This window comes from Drosophila bipectinata, chromosome 2L (assembly GCF_030179905.1).
Source record: "Drosophila bipectinata strain 14024-0381.07 chromosome 2L, DbipHiC1v2, whole genome shotgun sequence".
NCBI classification, from domain to species: domain Eukaryota; kingdom Metazoa; phylum Arthropoda; class Insecta; order Diptera; family Drosophilidae; genus Drosophila; species Drosophila bipectinata.
Genome location: NC_091736.1, coordinates 13430337 through 13447359, shown reverse-complemented (window position 1 = coordinate 13447359; position 17023 = coordinate 13430337). Strand labels below are relative to the sequence as shown.

Genomic DNA, 17023 nt, shown 5'->3' with positions numbered 1-17023 from the left:
AAAACAAGTTCAGATGCGTAAACAGATGAAAGACAGTTTTCGCTCAGACAACCATGAAACTGGCTTTTTATTTAAATACCAATTACCACCACACTTTTTTTTTAACTTTTTAATAAAGAGAGGAGGATAAAAAAGCTTAAATAAAGACATAAATATATATGTACGTACAAATGTATCTATAGTTCTTCAGGTAAATCTGATCTTGTTATTCAGATCCAAATATTTTTTGGGACTAGAAGATTAATTGTATGGGTCGATCTTTCCTACCAGAAAAAAGAATTTATATATACATATATGTTTATTTAGGTGTAGGATGGGTCTTAGATACTTGACTACCTAAGCAAAGGCGCTTTATAAGAGTAGCAAAAACAAAGGCGCTGATTCATAACAAAAGCAACAAAGAAAGATCACTTGCAATAACAACCATGATTAACGATTGTGTGTTTAATACTTGATTGGAAACTGGATTTAAAAGTTGTTCTTTGTCCTTTTTTTTTAAACTCCTACTTAGGTAACCAGCTCAGAACAATGAGCCGGAAAACGACAAATTCAAAAACGCCAATAAGAAAAGGGCTTTTGTGGGGGATAAACAAAGCTCAGCTGTTTAAATTATTGAAACTATCCGGTAGCACAGGTTCGAACTGTTGCCACACCTTTGAAAATGGACAAACAGCTTGAACTCGTCCTACAAAATCCAATTTAAAGAAATCACAATTTGATAATTTAATAAAAAATAATTAAATTATTTAAAAAAAAATATATAAAAACAATATAAAAGAACAAAGTTTTAGTATTTTTCAAACATACCGGCAAACATTATGTACCAACTATCGATATATCGATAAGTCTTTGTGTCGCCCCTATTCAGTGTACGTGGATTTCGACTCAACTTTCTCAGGCCTAATAAACAAGGAAAATTCAGTAATTAAACCCTCCAAACAGGAGCCAGGGATGAGGAAAGACAGCTGAGACAAAGTCCCCAGCATTCCTAAGCGCACCACATTTCTGAGGCAGTTGAAAGCCGAAAATTGCCAGTATCTAGACTCAATCTACTACTTGCCCTTCGGCCTGGCCTGATAAAGTGGGCGACTCCACAACAATCCCCAGCCCCTAGAGTCGGTCGATTGTCATTTATTATTGATAATGGCCCCCACCCGCCGTCCTAGCGATGGCTTGCTGGCCCGTGTGAACTTTCCACTGTACGCCGTCGACGTGCTCACAAGCCGTCACATCCTAGTGGCTGGAGGAGGCGGTTCCAGCAAAACGGGCGTCGCCAATGGCTTTGTAAGGTCAGCCTTTATTAATTTTGAACAAGACTTACCGATGTTCTTTTTTTTAGGAGATCTACGAGCTGTACCACAATGGGAGTCACTTCTGCGCGGAGGAGGTGCTGCGCCACGAAACAGGTGCCAACGTGGTGATGAACTTTGCCGTCCGAAATGGAGGCAGGAGAGGCTATCTTTGTGCTGGCCAGGAGGCACACTGTCAGATGTACTATGTTCAACCACGGATCGAGTCCGAGGAGGACGGCAATGGTAATGGAATCGGAGACGGAAAACCAGCTCCTGCGGAACGACCACATGAGAATGGAAATTTACGCCAACGTAACGCTCCCTCTGGAGTGGAAAACCTTTCCAACGGCCATAAGCCTCCAACGTCAGCCGCAGACATAATGCGTCAATTCAAGCGACTGCGCTTCGACATCCAGGCGGCGGATGTCGTCCAGACCGACTTTCTCAAGAGCGCTGAACCGCTGCAACGGGTGGTGCGTATCAGCGGTAACGGGCTACTGATGGCCACCGGTGGCACTGACGGGAAGCTGAGGGTCTGGTCTTTTCCGCAAATGAGCTTGGCCGCTGCGCTCCCGGCACACACCAAGGAGATAGATGACTTAGACTTTAGTCCCGACTGCAAGTACATCGCCAGTATCTCAAAAGACTCCCATGGTCTAGTATGGGACTTGGGAAATGGGAAGCTACACCACAAGTTGCAGTGGCAGACGCCCGAGGGTGCCAAGTATTTGTTTAAACGCTGCCGCTACGGTACAGTGGAGGCGCGTAAGGACCAGTATAGACTGTTTACCATCGCCAATCCATTGGGAAAGGTTGGCCGACAGCGCGGCTTCCTTCAGCACTGGGATTGCGCCAGCGGTCAGCTACGCCAGGCGGTGGGCATTGATGAAAGCTTGGCCTCGCTGGCGGTGCGAGACGATGGACGGTTCTTGGCCGTCGGAACGATGTTCTCAGGAAGCGTATCCATGTACATAGCATTTAGTCTGCAGGTATCTACATCCCTAGCTTAAGCACTAGGTTCAGTGTATTACTTTTATGAATTTTTGTCCATTGTAGCGCGTGCTCCACATTCCTCATGCACACTCCATGTTCGTAACGGGCCTGCAGTTTCTGCCAATCACCAATGAGGAAGGACCGCCCATTTCCAGCGACACCGAGGCGGCTGTGATCTCCATTTCTGTGGACAACAAAGTCTGCATCCACAGTCTGCCTCAAAGACGTAAGTGTGCTGATATTATATCTCTAAAGTAGTCTCACTTTCTTTTTATTTTAGGTACGATCCCCGCTTGGATTGCCATTGCCTTTATTATCCTCATGGTCTTCATAGTGTTTGTGATGTGCTCCTATTTTGGCATCTGATGAGCACTTGGGGTGACGAGTTAAAAAAAATATACGTTATATTATGTACACAGGTTTTAGTTATGTATTAGGCCCACAAGACCCCTCGCGATTATTAATTTAAGTGTATAGTTTGTGCCGGTTGCCTTATCTCTTAACTAATTTCAATGTTTGCTTAATTGTAATATAATTTAATCTCTCTAGCCCTTTTCCTCCTTGTCTCTCAGATCAATCAAGTGATCTTTCGTCCGCTCTAACAGTTGTATATGATTTATTTCAATAATAGTCTTTAGTTACTATACGAAAATCAAACATGGAAATGGGCACACACCAAGAAAAATGGTCAAATTTCTCGTGGAATCATTTTTATGAATAAAATGTTTGTTGATTGAACTAAAGTGGCTTAAACATAAAAATAATTGTCACAAATAAATGAAATGTATAGCCATTTGTTTAAAAAACTTAAAAAGTTGTCTTATTCTTCGCATATCCTCCTTTTCAATAAAAAACAAAGTCTTTAGATTACATTTTTATTATAATGCTTGTTTTATTTGAATTATGATTTCATTTACTTTTTTTCTTCCAATATTTGATACTACAAATTAGACCTAAAAATTAACTTATGTTTTTGAAGCACTTAATCATAATTTGTTATTTTCTGGTTGGTAAATATTTAAATCTACTTATTTTTGCTTGCATCTTGCTTATCAGTTCAATTACCATTTCTGTGTGTTTTAATTTTAAATCTTTTTTTGTGTTAATGCTTTCAATGTCGGTTGTTTTTGACAATTTTTGAATTGTTTCGTGTGTTTTTTTTATGTTCTTGTATATAAAATATAAAATGCTTATCAAATGGTGGATAAATGATGTCGATGATGATGTTTTATACTAATTTTGGAGGGGAGGAAGAAGTTTGGCGAGCAGAGTTTATTTCAATAATAAATAAGTTTTATAGGTAATATGTTAAATGCCAATATGGCTTTCATTTTCCGTAGATATATTATGTTTTTTGTTTTCTTTTATTTTATTTTTTTTTTTTTTGTAAAATAATGCACGCATGCTTATTGTGTACGCTTCATGCTTGAATGTCTCTTCATTTTGTAGTTATTCTGTTTATTAATTAATAATTAGTGATGCCAACGCTTAATACCCATCATAATGCCAGTTTCTGCAATTTGACTAAGTTACAACACAGGAAAACAGAAACAATATTTGCCAAATTAAAGTCCAAATCGTATAACGTTGAAAAACAGTGATTTTTTCCAAACAAAATATTTAACAAAAATCCCTTCATTCGAACTTGAGTTTCTCCATCTAAAAAATGTAAATTTAAAACAATTTTTTTTCCGCTTTATAATACTTTTGGCATTTTCCTCTTCGATGCTCGAAAAAAAATCCTTTCACTCCCATACGTTCCTTATCATCTCAAAAAGAAAAGGGCTTAGTCTAATTTCAGTTAGAATTTGTTTGGACAGTCTTTATGCTGATTGGAGGAGTAGGGATGGGGCTCCAGTCTGGGCCCAGCCCCTACGAGGCCTTGGCGAACTGGATGACAGAGCTCATCCGCATCACCTTCGACCCGGAACTATCCAAGGTATCCATCGATGCATCAACGCCGCTAGCGGAGTTAACCTCTCCGCCAGCTCCCTGGGGTTTCTCCAGCTCCACCTGGCTGCCCTCGCCCTTGTTCATGTAGTGTTTGCGTTTGCGCAGCGGGAGGGTCATCACATTCCGGTCGGCCATCAGCAGGGAGTCGCTTTCCGGCGACGAGCTTCGCTCAGGGGACTCTGTGCTGGACCTCAGTCCGATGGCTGCCTCCACTCGGCGCACGATATCCGGATTGGGCAAGGCAGATCTGTTGGATAAAGAAAGAATGATTAGTAATCTCCTCCAAGTTCTCAACAAAGTTCTACTACTTACTCGTACTTGGGCACGGGCGCATAACCCTTGTGGAGACCATGGCGGGCCAGGTCGCCACGTTTGAAGTGCTCGATGAGAACTGTTGCTTCGTGGGTGTCATCATAGTTGGCCGCCAGATCGCTGACGTGCAGCTGTGGCTGCTGCTGCTGCTGCTGAGGGACAGGCTGGTATTGTATTTGCTGCTCTGGAGGGGGCGTGGCTGCATGACCACGACGCAGTTGAATCATTTGCCAGGCGGCGGCATGCACGTCCTCGTCCTGGTCGCGCTCCCGATCCTGATCGTCGTTGTCGTGATGACGGCGTGCCATGCTGGCCGCCTCAAGCAGGGCCGGATTGATGGTGAGTCCGGCTGCCTGGGGCTGCAACTCCACTAGACTGGGCGGGGCCTGGTAGTAGCTGACAGCTGGGGTGGGCACCTGACCCGCCACCTGCTGTATGCTCAGGTCCGTGGGCAGCTCCTCGTCCGCATAATTGCTGTGTGCTAGCTGGGCGCTGGACACTCCGCTGTCCCGGCTCAGGGCATCCTGCTCTACAGGGGCGGGCAGGTAGTGGGCCGTCGTGGGCGGAGGAGAGGCCAGGCTGCTGGTCGAGGGCGAGTACGTAGAGCTGGGGGAACTGGGAGAGAATGGTGAGGCCGAGGCGACAGAAGACGCTGCCGTCGCTTTGGTTCCACGGGGCTGGCGTGGCTGACGAGGCTTCTTGGTGGCCGCCGGGGAGCTGGGCGGCGAGTTGCTGCTGCTCTCCGATACTCCACTACTGACGCCGTGCGAGGATGGCGATACGACCGAGGACGAGGAGCCTGCTGCTGCTGCTGCCGCCTCTGCTTCGTCGTCGGGAATCTCGTTGGCATGCCCCTTGATGTGAGCCTCCATTTCCTTCTTGTTCTTGAAAGTCTCATCGCAGATGGTGCACTTGTAGCACTTGGAGCCGTAGTGCTGGACACGGTGCAGCTTCAGCACATGGTTGTAGCCAAAGTCACGGAAGCAGATGTCGCAGTGGTAGGGCTTCTCGCCCGTGTGGGTGCGCGAGTGCACCTTCAGCTGTTTGGAGCAGGTGAATCCCTTGCCGCAGCCCGGCTCCGGGCACTTGTAGGGCTTCTCGCCGGTGTGTGTGCGCATGTGGATGACCAGTTGGCCCGACTGGATGAAAGTCTTCTCGCAGACGGAGCACTTGTGTGGTCGTTCGCCGGTGTGGATGCGCATATGGCGGTGGAGTTTTCCGGAGTGCTCGAAGGCACGTCCACAGACCTCGCACTTGTACGGACGCTCCTTGGTGTGAATGCGTCGGTGGACCTGCAGGTTCTCCTTGACGCTGAATAGTTTGTGGCAGAATTCACACTCAAATGGCCGCTCGCCGGTGTGGGTGCGATAGTGACGGATCTGGAAGAGATGGGGAAGATTAGGATTAGAATTTCATAGTACTTATATCCTTTATTGTTACTCACCAGCCTTGCAGGAACGGCAAACGTCTTCTGGCATACATTGCACTGATAGGGATCGGCTCCGGCTGCCACATTCGCCAGCGGCTTGATGGTCGGACTCTTGGGAATGCCCACCGGCAAACCCGCCTCGTTCAGCTCGATGGCCGGGGGTAACGTGACGGCAGCACTGCCTGCCTCCCCCATCCCAGCGCCCAGCGCCAGCTCGGCGTTCTTGGCATGCGACTTGGTGTGGGAGGTGTGCGCCGACTTGCTGCCAAAGGTCATGCCACACTGTTCGCACTTGAACTGGGGCTTGTTGGTGTTGGTCTTTCGCGGCTGCGGCTGCGTCTGCGCCTGGGGATGTGCAACGGCTGGGGCAAAATTTCCGGTCACCTCAGTCTTAATCCGGTTGACTGGTGTCGTCGACGTGGAAACTATCTGATGCTGTTGCTGCTGCTGCTGCTGGATGGCTCGCTGATAGTTGTCGAACTGTTGTTGCTCCTGGAGGTGTTGCTGCTGGAGTTGCAACTGTCGCTGCTGCGGTGTCTGCAGCAGTTCATAATGCTCCTGACCGCCGGAGGACGATATTCTGAGGCCGGGACCCGAAGTCGATGTCGTCGCGGTCAGAGTGGGTGGCACCTGCAGGCAAAATTGAGCCTGACTGGGTTGCTCCGTTTTTATGAGGAGCTGGTTAGCAGGATAGTAAACCATTTTGGATGCGGTTGAATCTGGAATAATTAAAGGGAAATGGTTTTAAAGATAATCATAATTATAAAGATTATTTTAAGAATACAATTAGGAGTATTAAAACACACCCATCCCCAAAAATATCTCCCTAACCTGCTTTACAAGTTTCATTGACCTGATCCTGCCACAAAGAAAAACCCAAAAGTAATACGCAAAAACCCCCCCAAACAGATAGAAAGTTCCATACGGGTGGTTGGGAAAAGCCCCTTGGAAAACAGGGGGAGTGGAAAGGGATAAACCACCCCTGGAACATCTAACTGCTACGCACTTTTCTTATTGCCGGTGTTTCCCCGAAAAAGAAATATACAAGGAAATTGAAAGAGAGAGTGAAAGTCAGAGAGAGAGAGAGGGTAGAGTTGGGGGAAAGTCTTCGAAAAAACTACGCAATATGTAAGAGTTCAAATATTTCCCATTCGGGGGAAATGAGAGGATATTTTGGATAAGCCCAGAGCTTTGCAACCGGCATAGTTCCAATTCCACCCTCTCCGCCCCGTTGGCACTCTCCCTCTCGTTCTTGTTTACTGTTATGAAAATGTAAACCCCCCACATTTTCTTCTCCCGAAACCTAAAACTGGGTATACCAAATCAAAATGGCGACGCCAAAAAAAAAGAGGGTGCGACAAAAAAAAAAAAGATAACAACCGGACTCGAACTTTCCGGTAAGAAAATTTTCTTTGTTACCTTTGGCCGATTTTTTAGTAACGACCTTTGTTTTGGTCTTGGATATATCCACCAAGTCATTATCCGACTTGTTGCCAACATCGTTAATCCAAATTTTCTTAGTACTCCAAGTAGTGGTATCTTTCTTATTTTCAGTCATTTTGATTTTGATTTATACTTCCTAGTTACATGGCAAGTTTTCAGAGATCTTTCAAAAAATTGTATTTTGTATATAGAATTGATTACGTTTGGTTTGCAAAATCAGACTTTATCGGAACATATATCAGTTCTCGGTATTATCAGTCCTTTGTGGTTTATAGCTGCAGTCTTAAGATTAAAATATATTCCAATATATTCAATTTACATATTCATATCGATGATAAGTGTATGTATTATTTTTAGACAAGAATCTTCATTTGACGTGTAATTTTCTCCTTGATTAAATTCTTTTTAATGATTTTAATGATTTTTTTCAAATCCTTTGATTGTTGCATGGGATAGGTGTGCTGATAGATTTGAATGTTCTGCGGCGGCTGATGACGATAGTTGTTCTGATGATGGTTATTATATTGGTGGTGACCGCCTTGACCCGATGCCTTATTCATGCGCATTTTCCTAAATGATCTCAGAATATCGTTCATTGAGAAATCGGTCATTTTCGGTTAATACTACGCACAACACACACACACACACACACAACTTTCACATTTTCGGTGCCGAAGTTCTAGGTTTGATGGTTCAACTGAGAATGGTGGGTGAGTTGCCGAAAATTCAACCTCAAACCCCAAAAACTTCATGGAACGGAAAAACCAACCACCAAAAAAAATTGGTCCCAAGTCCATCTGAAATTTCCCACAATTGGAAAATGTTTGAGTGAAATGGACTAAAGGGATTTTTTTCCAATTTGAGTGGTAATTTTCTGGTTTGAGTGGGTTCTGATAAGAAGGAATTTTTGGTACCAGAATAGAATAGAATCATTTCTGTTCAGAAATAATGAAATAACGAAAATAATGACTAATTCATATGATTAGTAATGATGATTTTTATTTTAACATTGCGGTATTTTCAAGTAGATGATATTTTTAAATAATTTTTAATTGTAATTATGTTATGTGACTAACTAAATAATCAGTAATTAGTTACAGAATATTAATAATTAGTATTTTGTAGACATAATTTCAAGATCTGCCCTTAAGCTTAAATTTAGAAAGCCTACTACCAGGTTCCCCTTCACAAAACCTCAAAAAAGACAAACAAGAACGAAAAGATACAATTTTTTGAGTGAAAAGTTCAAAAAACTTTTTCGGCTTTTGTTATTTTTGTTGTTCGGATTGCTCTTCGGATGTTTATTCGGCTGAGCGTGAAACTAGCGCAAAAGTTCATTAACATTCGACATAAAAACTATTTTTGTATGAGTATCTGACTATCGGAGACGGAAGACCGAAGACCGAACACTAAAGAAACCAGAGATCCGAATACTTTCGGGTAGTGCTCGTTTGGGGCTACCCGACCAAAAAGTTTCTGAAGGTACGACAAACGATAAATAAATTTACCCATTATGGAGCTAAAAGCATGCTCGTGTGGCTTATGATCGAGGTTTTCCAGCTCAGATACACAACACACACAACAAATAAAAGAACAACTTTGTCCATATTTCTACCGTTATTTTGTTGGGATAGCTCAGAAATAGAGCGGGGCTTGAAACTAGTTTTATGGCCAGAAAAGGTTAAGAGTGGAATCTCAAAGTTGTTTGGATAGATCAGTAAACGGAGAGAGAAGAATTTCTGTCTATTTATTCAGTAATATTTCTAAATGGTTATGAATACTTTGAAATAGGTCATACACTTTATAATCTGGTTATTTTTAATAGTTAAATATAGTAATAAAAATGTCTAGTTTATAAGCACAGCAAAACTATATAAATTTTCCATTTTACAAACCAATTATATTGTATAATATCATAATAGAGCTTGTTTTTTATAGCAAAACAAATATATAAATAAGTAAAAAATATATATATGTATATATGTATATTTATTTATATTTTGCAATCAACTTGCTAGCTAATCTCTTAAATAATTACATGCTTATTTAGAATGAACAAATATGATTACGAATTTATATTTAGTAATATTCAAAGTCTAAGCGGTATTACAACATTATTTCAAGTTCTGTGAATAACAAAAAAATAGGGTATAATAGTAGTCGGGTGTAAGATATCGGTTTTGGGTTCTTTGTTTGGTCTGCTTTCCATACTGCAGGTTCAATGAACTAACTATTCAATAAGCAAATTGTAAGCTCTTCGTATTCCCCAGCTCTTTTCACTGTTGGGTTCCCCGATTTGTTTATGTACATATTCTGTTCTGAGTACCTGAGTACCCGAATATCCATTACAACACAAATTGATGAGTATACGATTTCTTTTATTTATAGTATAAAGTTTATTTGGAGTTTGTATGGGAAAGTATTTATATTTTGGAGCTTTTTTTTTAAATTGATCATTTTTGGTACTATTAATCATAACTATTAACCATATCATAAACTATCATACATACTATTGATCATATGTATATAAATTGACCATTTTTGGTACTATTTTGAAATAGGTTTTTAGAAATTATAATGAATGGAAGAATGAAAAAAAGTTTCTCTTTAAAACAAAGTCACTAAAAATTTATTAGGTTCCTTTTATAAGTTAGTATTTTGTACTATTTTAGTACTTGCAGCTTGCTTAACATTTTAGTTTTAAGAACTGAAAATAAACTACCAATTCTACTACTTTTCTGATAATTCTGCTACTATTTAAGTTTTATAAAATCTCTTAGATACATTTTCCGAACTTGTATCTGAAGAACATTTACAGTTATTTATTATCTCTTGTTCTATGTACTTTTTTCTCAACTTTGTTTAGATTTTTATTGCGAAGGTCTAGACACCATGTCTAAGCCATGGCAGCGCAGCAGCAGCAGCGCCGTCGACGCCAGCGCCGACGCTACGCCAGCTCGGACGAGCAGAGAGCCACGCACAAATTGCGTGGGTCGTAGCGGTTGGCCTAGGTCAAAAAAGCAGCCAAGACAGGGGGCAGGCAGGCGCACATTCAAACCGCTAATGATGCAAAGCCGTGTAGTGTGGATGAAATGAAATAATAACTAAAAGAAAGAACTATAATATGTAGCGTAATAGTAGGTTCTACTGGTATTACGCAAGTTCATGATTTTAAATACGAAATTTTAAAGCTTCTGGTTAAAGAGAAGAAACAACCCTCTGTTAGGTGTTTTCACTTTTCTGTCGGAAAAACCACTGCCACGTATGTATGTATGTACATATGTATGTATGTATATAAATGGCGCAGCAAGCGACTTCCCTTTCGTTTGACATTCCACCCGCCCCACCCACACGGCCTCGCTGCTGGCGTAGCTGCCGCTGCAACAGTCACCGCACAACGAACAGAACAACATGCTTACTCATTGCAGATGAGAGTATGAGGTGGCGAGAGGGCCGAGTGGTGGTGAGTGGGCGGGGTGGGTGGTTGGGTGGCCAGCACGCGCATTGATTGCCGGCTGTTGAAAACTCGTGCACTGCCTCCTTATGGCATCGCCATGCCCAGCTGCTCCGCAAGCGAGTCGAAAACTCGTGCACGGCCTCCACGTGTAGTTCAAGTTCAAGACAACAACGAGAACAGCCCCCAAGTCAGGCGTGTATGAGTGTGGGGACGAGAGAGTGAGTGGCGACATTGAGAATGTGAGAGTGCAGCAAGGCACGACGCAGCTGCTCTGCCCACGTCGGCGTTGCAGTCGGCTTTGGTCGAGCTGCAGCTTTGTGAGTGCCTCTGTGTGTGTGAACTTCTGAGGATTTTGAGTTGCATACTTTTTTCAAAGTCACTTATTTTCTATTATTTGATTATTAATTGTTACTGATTTTATTTGTGATGTATCTGCATGAGTTATTTATTTTTATGTACATTTATTCCGGCATGACGCTACTCTGCTCAACCTCAATCCAACGCTGGCCATACAAAAGGGTCAACGAACTGCACGGGCCGTGACAAGAGCAACAACAAAAGCTCACAACGATATTTTCGGAGTGTGTGTGAAGAAAAGAAACCCAAAAACGACAACCTCAACGAGCGAATGTATCTGTATCTGTGATCGTGCAGGCCCCACTCCCAGGCGGGGGGGTCTTCATTCACAGCACACACATGCCTCAACGTAATATTAGTAACAACTTCAGAGTAAATGCAATAAGTAAACTTGAGTAAATAAACTCAAAACGAAGACAAAGAGGCCATCGCACACACAAGTGTTTCCCTTTTATTTTTCGGGAGTGCAGCGACGTCGACTGCGCTGCTACTGCATTGGGGGGAGACTCCAATTACAGTCTCTTGTTTTTTAAAGTGTTTTTTTTTTTTGCTTGAATTACACAAAATTGAATTACACTTTTTAATGCAGTTTAAAAATAATCTCTGAATTTATTTTGATTTTTAATTTTTTTTTTTTGGAGGGAGTGCCGCCAGGGTTCTGGAAATTTTTTGAGGAATTCGTTCTAAAGTTAAACGAGTTATCTCTCGTTGGGCTTCCGGCATTGGAAATAATTATGATTAAAAAAAATATTGATGGGCGTATCCTGGAGGCTTGTGCTTCAGCATTTGGTTCCGGCTTCAAGTTAATTTTAACCTAATTTTTAAGTGCTATCTTTCAGATACAATCTACAAAAGAGAGTTCGAACTTGGAAGTGACCGATCAAGAATTTATATAAGGCTATTTATTGGTGGTTGGAAACAGCTGTATAATATTAGGTACATACAATACATGGGCAAATATTCGAAATTGTGTTCTGTTTTTGCCAAAAACATGTTAGACAGGTTATCGACCAAAAAAAACAGCATCGAATACTTAAGATTTATTTCTGTTTAAACAATTAACAAAAGTAAGTAATCAGAGTACTAAAAATAATAAAATTAAATATAATTTTAATCAAATCATTGGATATTAAATCTTAAAAAAAGAAACCCATGAACTTAGAAGTTAAAAGAAAGATGGTTCCTTTGGTAAATCTATTTTAACTTTTTTAACTTTTCTAATTTTTAATATTTTCTTAAATTTCATAAAAGTGAAAGAAAATAAAAAGGAAACTTGTGGCAACTGCATTAAAAGCACCAACAGAACATGTACAGCCAACGAGTTGCGTCAAAAGCGACGCGTCGCAGCAGTCTTGTCCTTGAACTTGGCAGAAAAAATTTGTATTTGTATTGTCGTGTACAGGAACACAGATACATACATACAAACACAAATGCATTTCGTTTTCAAATGCGAGGGCTGCAGTTGGGATTCGTAATACACTAATAAAATAAACAACAATGTTTCTAGATTATTTGCAAATATCTACATTTTTTAAAAGTCTACTTAAAAATGTAGAAATATTTATTGTTATCAAGAATAATATGTGACAATTTCGTATGAATAAGAAAGGAAATGAATTCATATTTCTCATCAAATAAAATGTATATATTCCCATGTATATGTTTATATATTAAGATTAAGCTGGTGGGATCGTCGAGTCATTTTTTTTTAGCAAATAGAACAAAGAAATCAGAACAAAAACAAAAACTTCCACAAAAATTTTGTTAACCAAGGTCAACGTTTGAAAAATAAAAAAAAACAATTAGAGGGTATTCTAATTTTGTCTGGAAATTAGAGAATATTTATTATACACAATATACATATATTTAACACTAAAACTCTACAAACACCTATGACTTATCCCATAATATGTATATTTATTAGCTATTATTTATTTATTTGTTAATTACATATTTTATTGAAAGAGTACAAAAGCCTCGTCCATGTTACCCCTCTTCGTTTATTTATAAAAGTATCAAAAAAGAATGATGATAAACAAATATACAAAACGAACGGCAAAATTTTAGAATTAAGCAGCAACAACTACCAGAAAAAAACCCCAAAATATGGCGGATTTTTTGTTAATGGAGCTGGCGGTGTTAAGGGGGGGTCCTCTATAGGTACAGAATTTTTGGCACACCGATTCACAAAAGTACGCATACATTGCCGCGAGTATTACGCATGTCTGCGAACCGGCTTTTTTATTTGTATTTAATTTTTTTTAACCTTAGCGATAGAATACGAATACCACAGGCACAGTCAGTTTATCATTGTGTGTGTGTATTTGTATCTCAAAGATATTCAAAGGCGGAAAAAAACAATAAAGCAACGAGAACATCCGCTCGATATTTGTTGCTGAGGCGTTCCAATACGAAACTTAATGGGGTAGGCAAAGGGTCGTCATCGTTGTCGTCGGTCCGGTAGCTTAATCAAAATAATAATAAGAAATCGAATATGGAATCCTGCACTCACGAGTTTGTCATGTGATCATCTGAATTTTTGCAATGATAAGCTGAAACAAGTCCAAATAAAGCATTCTCTTTCCTCAAAAACCCATTAAATCAGAGAATGCCGAACAGTTTGATAAGAGTTGAAGACTATTTTTAATTTTAGCTTTTGGTTTTAGTGCTCGGTCTCTGGCAAAAACACTTGAAATTGTTTCAGTTCTATAAATAAAAGTTGGTTATTTTCTTGACTGCAAAATTGCAACAAAAAAACCAGAGAATTATTAGTACTAAAGATATCGGGGGTGCTATAATTGCCAAATATAAAACGAGTCCAAAGATGAAAAGTACGACTGGGGAAAGTCAAATGGAGCGATTACTGATATATATATTTCATAGATATATCGCTTATCGGTTAGATTTGAATATCTTAAAGATACTATTTTGTATTTCCGCTTTCTAGCCAGTCTTTTTGGGTTTTAACCAAGTTAATATCACCTGTTAACGGGAACGGGAAGTACTTCGACATGTCGGCCATTGTTGAACCTCCCCGCCCAATGGAATTCGAGCACCACACCATTCATAAATTCATTCGAACACCAGAGCTGTTTGGCCATTAAGTAGATTTGAATATCGCCAGAGTGATAAGAGTTCGACTGGCAGTTCTGATAATTTTCACAGGTGGAACGTGAATGAACGCAGCTACGACAAGGCAAGCCAGCGAAACCCAAAAGAATCAAGAATTAAATCAACTTGCCAATTTTTGCGATAGCAGCTGCGAGCATTTCGCTTCTTTTGTTGTATAATCGTTATTTTGTCGTTGGGCTCTGCTTTCGCTCCCACCGCAACAATTTCCTGTACAAGGGTACACTATAAAATATCTATGTTAATCTATGGAATTTCCTGAATTTCCTAAACGGAAACTTTAAAGTTGTTAAGCTCTAAAAACCCTTTTTCATCACTAACCATTCTTTCTGCTTAAGTCAAGAACTGGTTGTATGCTTTCTTAATATATATAGAAATTCTTACTAAATCTTAATAATCTTTTTCCCTTGATCTTCTTTTATTCTTAATTCCAATTCGTTTTAATTTTATTCTTAATAAGATTTTAAAGTTGATTTCTTTTTTAAACTCTTCTAAATTAATCTATTCAACTCCTAATCAATCCACTAGTTGGAAAATTCCATGAAAATTTATTTCATTCTAATAATGTTAAGGGAATGATATGGCCGTTTGCAAATTGATATGATTTATGAGGTATTTCATTGTCATAAAAGGCATGGGTGGTAAAGTCAAGTGGCAAATTCCGCCAAAAAATATTAGTATTTCAAGGGCTAGCTCAACTTTTCATTTCTATTGCGTTTCTTAGAAGATCGCCTGATTAGTTAGATACAGATAGTAGAGTCGCATGATCCTCCGACTTTGGGGGCATGAGCCACAAGGTGACTCACCCCATGACCACCCATGAGTCACGGCTGTTTAGGAAACCCCTCTTGAGAATCAAAACATTATCAAAAATTTGCGAATACCTAGAACAATATATATTTAGATTGGCCTATTGTCATGATGACTCAAATGGTTCTTAAGCCAATATCGACTTTTGAGTCACCAGGAATGGTAGTCAAAACAGGTGTTGTATTCGGGAATTACATTTTCTAAGACTGCAGTGAATTGCGGTAATCGATGAAATAATAATGACAGTCCGTAATGGGAAACTCACATCATATTTGTGTGATTTTTCTGATTGCGCATTTATAGATCTGTTGAGATATTTTTGGTTTGCTTATCATTTGACGTACTAACTTTGCTTTGACGTAGATAGGTTAGAAAGGGGTGTATGTTCATTTGGCACATTACGTATACGACATGATGGCTTAATAAATGTTTCTATTAAATCATTTTTCAGATTTTAGAACAAAGTTCATTACTTACCATAAAATTTAGTAGAGGTTGTGTCAATATTTTGTTTCACAAACTTTTCCTTTTTTTTAGAAAGATAATCCAATATTGTATATTGTAGTTTAACACTTATTTTTTGGCTGTTTTGTTGAAACTTGTATTTATTATTTATTATTTTTTTTTGCTAGTTCTGTGGGAGTGGCGCGTCTAAACACGCGAATCGACCAACGGCAAGTGTTTTTGCACCAAAACTTTTGTCAGTGTTTCGCGTTCGGCAGCCAGAACCGTGTACCTCCGTAGTCGTAGCCGTAGACCCGTACCCGTAATCGCAATTCTGCTGCTGCTGCTGCTGTTGCTCTCTCTTCTCTCACTTTGGACGATGACCAAACGAAACCGTTAGAACCGAGCCATTTTCGCTTTTGTTATTGTTACTACTATCGACTCGGCGGAGCACAGCGATCGCACTGCCACACTAGGCGTATACTTGATTAGGCTAGAGCTAGGCAATGGTTGCTGCTCTCTCAGTGTGTGTGGGTGTGGGTGTGTAAGTGTAGCACACGACTTCGTTCACTGCTCGTGCTTGCTTCGGTGTTGTTCGGCTTTTGTATCTTTTTCGGCTAACCTTCGATGTTATAAAATTATTATTTTCAAGTTTAGAATCGTGTTTCTTCTTCGATTTCCGTATATATATGCCGTATAAGTCACGAGTGCGCTGGTATTTGTGTTTGTGAGCGATTTTTTCTTCTATTTATTATTATCTGCCGAGCAACTTGCAATCAACATTTGGATTTATTATTTTTTTTGCCTTTATTTGTTGGCTGCGCACATTCACACGCCACTATAAACAATATTGACCTAGGTTGCTTATGTACAAATACATAACGCCATTAGGAGGGGGTCTTGGGTAAATACAATTCAAGAATTCTTTCCACTTTCGCGCACTTTTCTTTCTTGAGTTTGATTTTCTTTAGACTTTTGATTTTTGCAGCAAAAAGTAAAATTATATTCCTGTTCAGTCTTTTCTTTCATTAATTTATACACACAACGTAATAAAAAATTGATTTAAAAATTGCACTTGCGTATGCTTAAACCTTACTTGAACTTTTCCACTACGTTATTTGATTTATTTGTTTATTTTTTTTTTGTTTAGTTTATTTATTTTAGTTTAGTTTTTAAGGCAAACGAGATCAACGGATATGTGGCGCGTATCGCACAGAAAGCCTTCTAATACTACTACAGGTTTCCGTCCGTTCGTAAGTTGCTGACGCGTCGCCTGCTCGTCGAGAAATACGAAATACGAGAACCAAAAAATTCACCGAGAACAAAGCTAGTTGACGGCAGAAGCAGAAGCGGTGGCAGAGACGTCTACAGCGACTGAGGCGCCGACAGCGACGCTGACGTTAG

The 17023-nt window shown here is 40.1% G+C and overlaps 2 protein-coding genes across 5 annotated transcripts; one reads left to right on the top strand and one right to left on the bottom strand.

The window, feature by feature from the left end:
* The first annotated feature begins 843 nt into the window (after nucleotides 1-843).
* On the top strand, nucleotides 844-3099 carry LOC108125403 (guanine nucleotide-exchange factor SEC12). Its single transcript, XM_017241584.3, has 4 exons — nucleotides 844-1284; nucleotides 1340-2281; nucleotides 2349-2511; nucleotides 2566-3099. Exons 1-4 carry the CDS (start codon nucleotides 1144-1146, stop codon nucleotides 2649-2651), a joined length of 1332 nt encoding a protein of 443 aa, XP_017097073.2. The 5' UTR covers nucleotides 844-1143; the 3' UTR covers nucleotides 2652-3099.
* A 53-nt stretch (nucleotides 3100-3152) lies between these two features.
* LOC108125402 (Krueppel homolog 1) lies at nucleotides 3153-16906 on the bottom strand. Of its 4 annotated transcripts, none has more exons than XM_070276723.1 (4): nucleotides 15653-16906; nucleotides 5995-6698; nucleotides 4551-5929; nucleotides 3153-4485 (listed from the first exon to the last, which is right to left on the bottom strand). In XM_070276723.1, exons 2-4 carry the CDS (start codon nucleotides 6679-6681, stop codon nucleotides 4158-4160), a joined length of 2394 nt encoding a protein of 797 aa, XP_070132824.1. In that variant the 5' UTR covers nucleotides 6682-6698; nucleotides 15653-16906; the 3' UTR covers nucleotides 3153-4157. The 4 variants fall into 4 exon arrangements, with proteins under 4 accessions (XP_070132824.1, XP_017097072.2, XP_017097068.2 ...); XM_017241583.3 differs by lacking the exon at nucleotides 15653-16906 and adding an exon at nucleotides 7799-8109; XM_017241579.3 differs by lacking the exon at nucleotides 15653-16906 and adding an exon at nucleotides 7399-7764.
* Nucleotides 16907-17023: the final 117 nt, after the last annotated feature.

Coding starts and splice junctions, on each gene's coding strand:
- LOC108125403 (XM_017241584.3), top strand. CDS start 1,144: ATGGCCCCCACCCGCCGTCCTAGCGATGGCTTGCTGGCCCGTGTGAAC. Junction 2,282..2,348: donor ACATAGCATTTAGTCTGCAG/GTATCTACATCC, acceptor TGTCCATTGTAG/CGCGTGCTCCACATTCCTCA. Junction 2,512..2,565: donor CCACAGTCTGCCTCAAAGAC/GTAAGTGTGCTG, acceptor TTTTTATTTTAG/GTACGATCCCCGCTTGGATT.
- LOC108125402 (XM_017241583.3), bottom strand. CDS start 8,033: ATGACCGATTTCTCAATGAACGATATTCTGAGATCATTTAGGAAAATG. Junction 6,699..7,798: donor AATCAAGGAGAAAATTACAC/GTCAAATGAAGA, acceptor TAATTATTCCAG/ATTCAACCGCATCCAAAATG. Junction 4,486..4,550: donor GCGCCCGTGCCCAAGTACGA/GTAAGTAGTAGA, acceptor TTTATCCAACAG/ATCTGCCTTGCCCAATCCGG.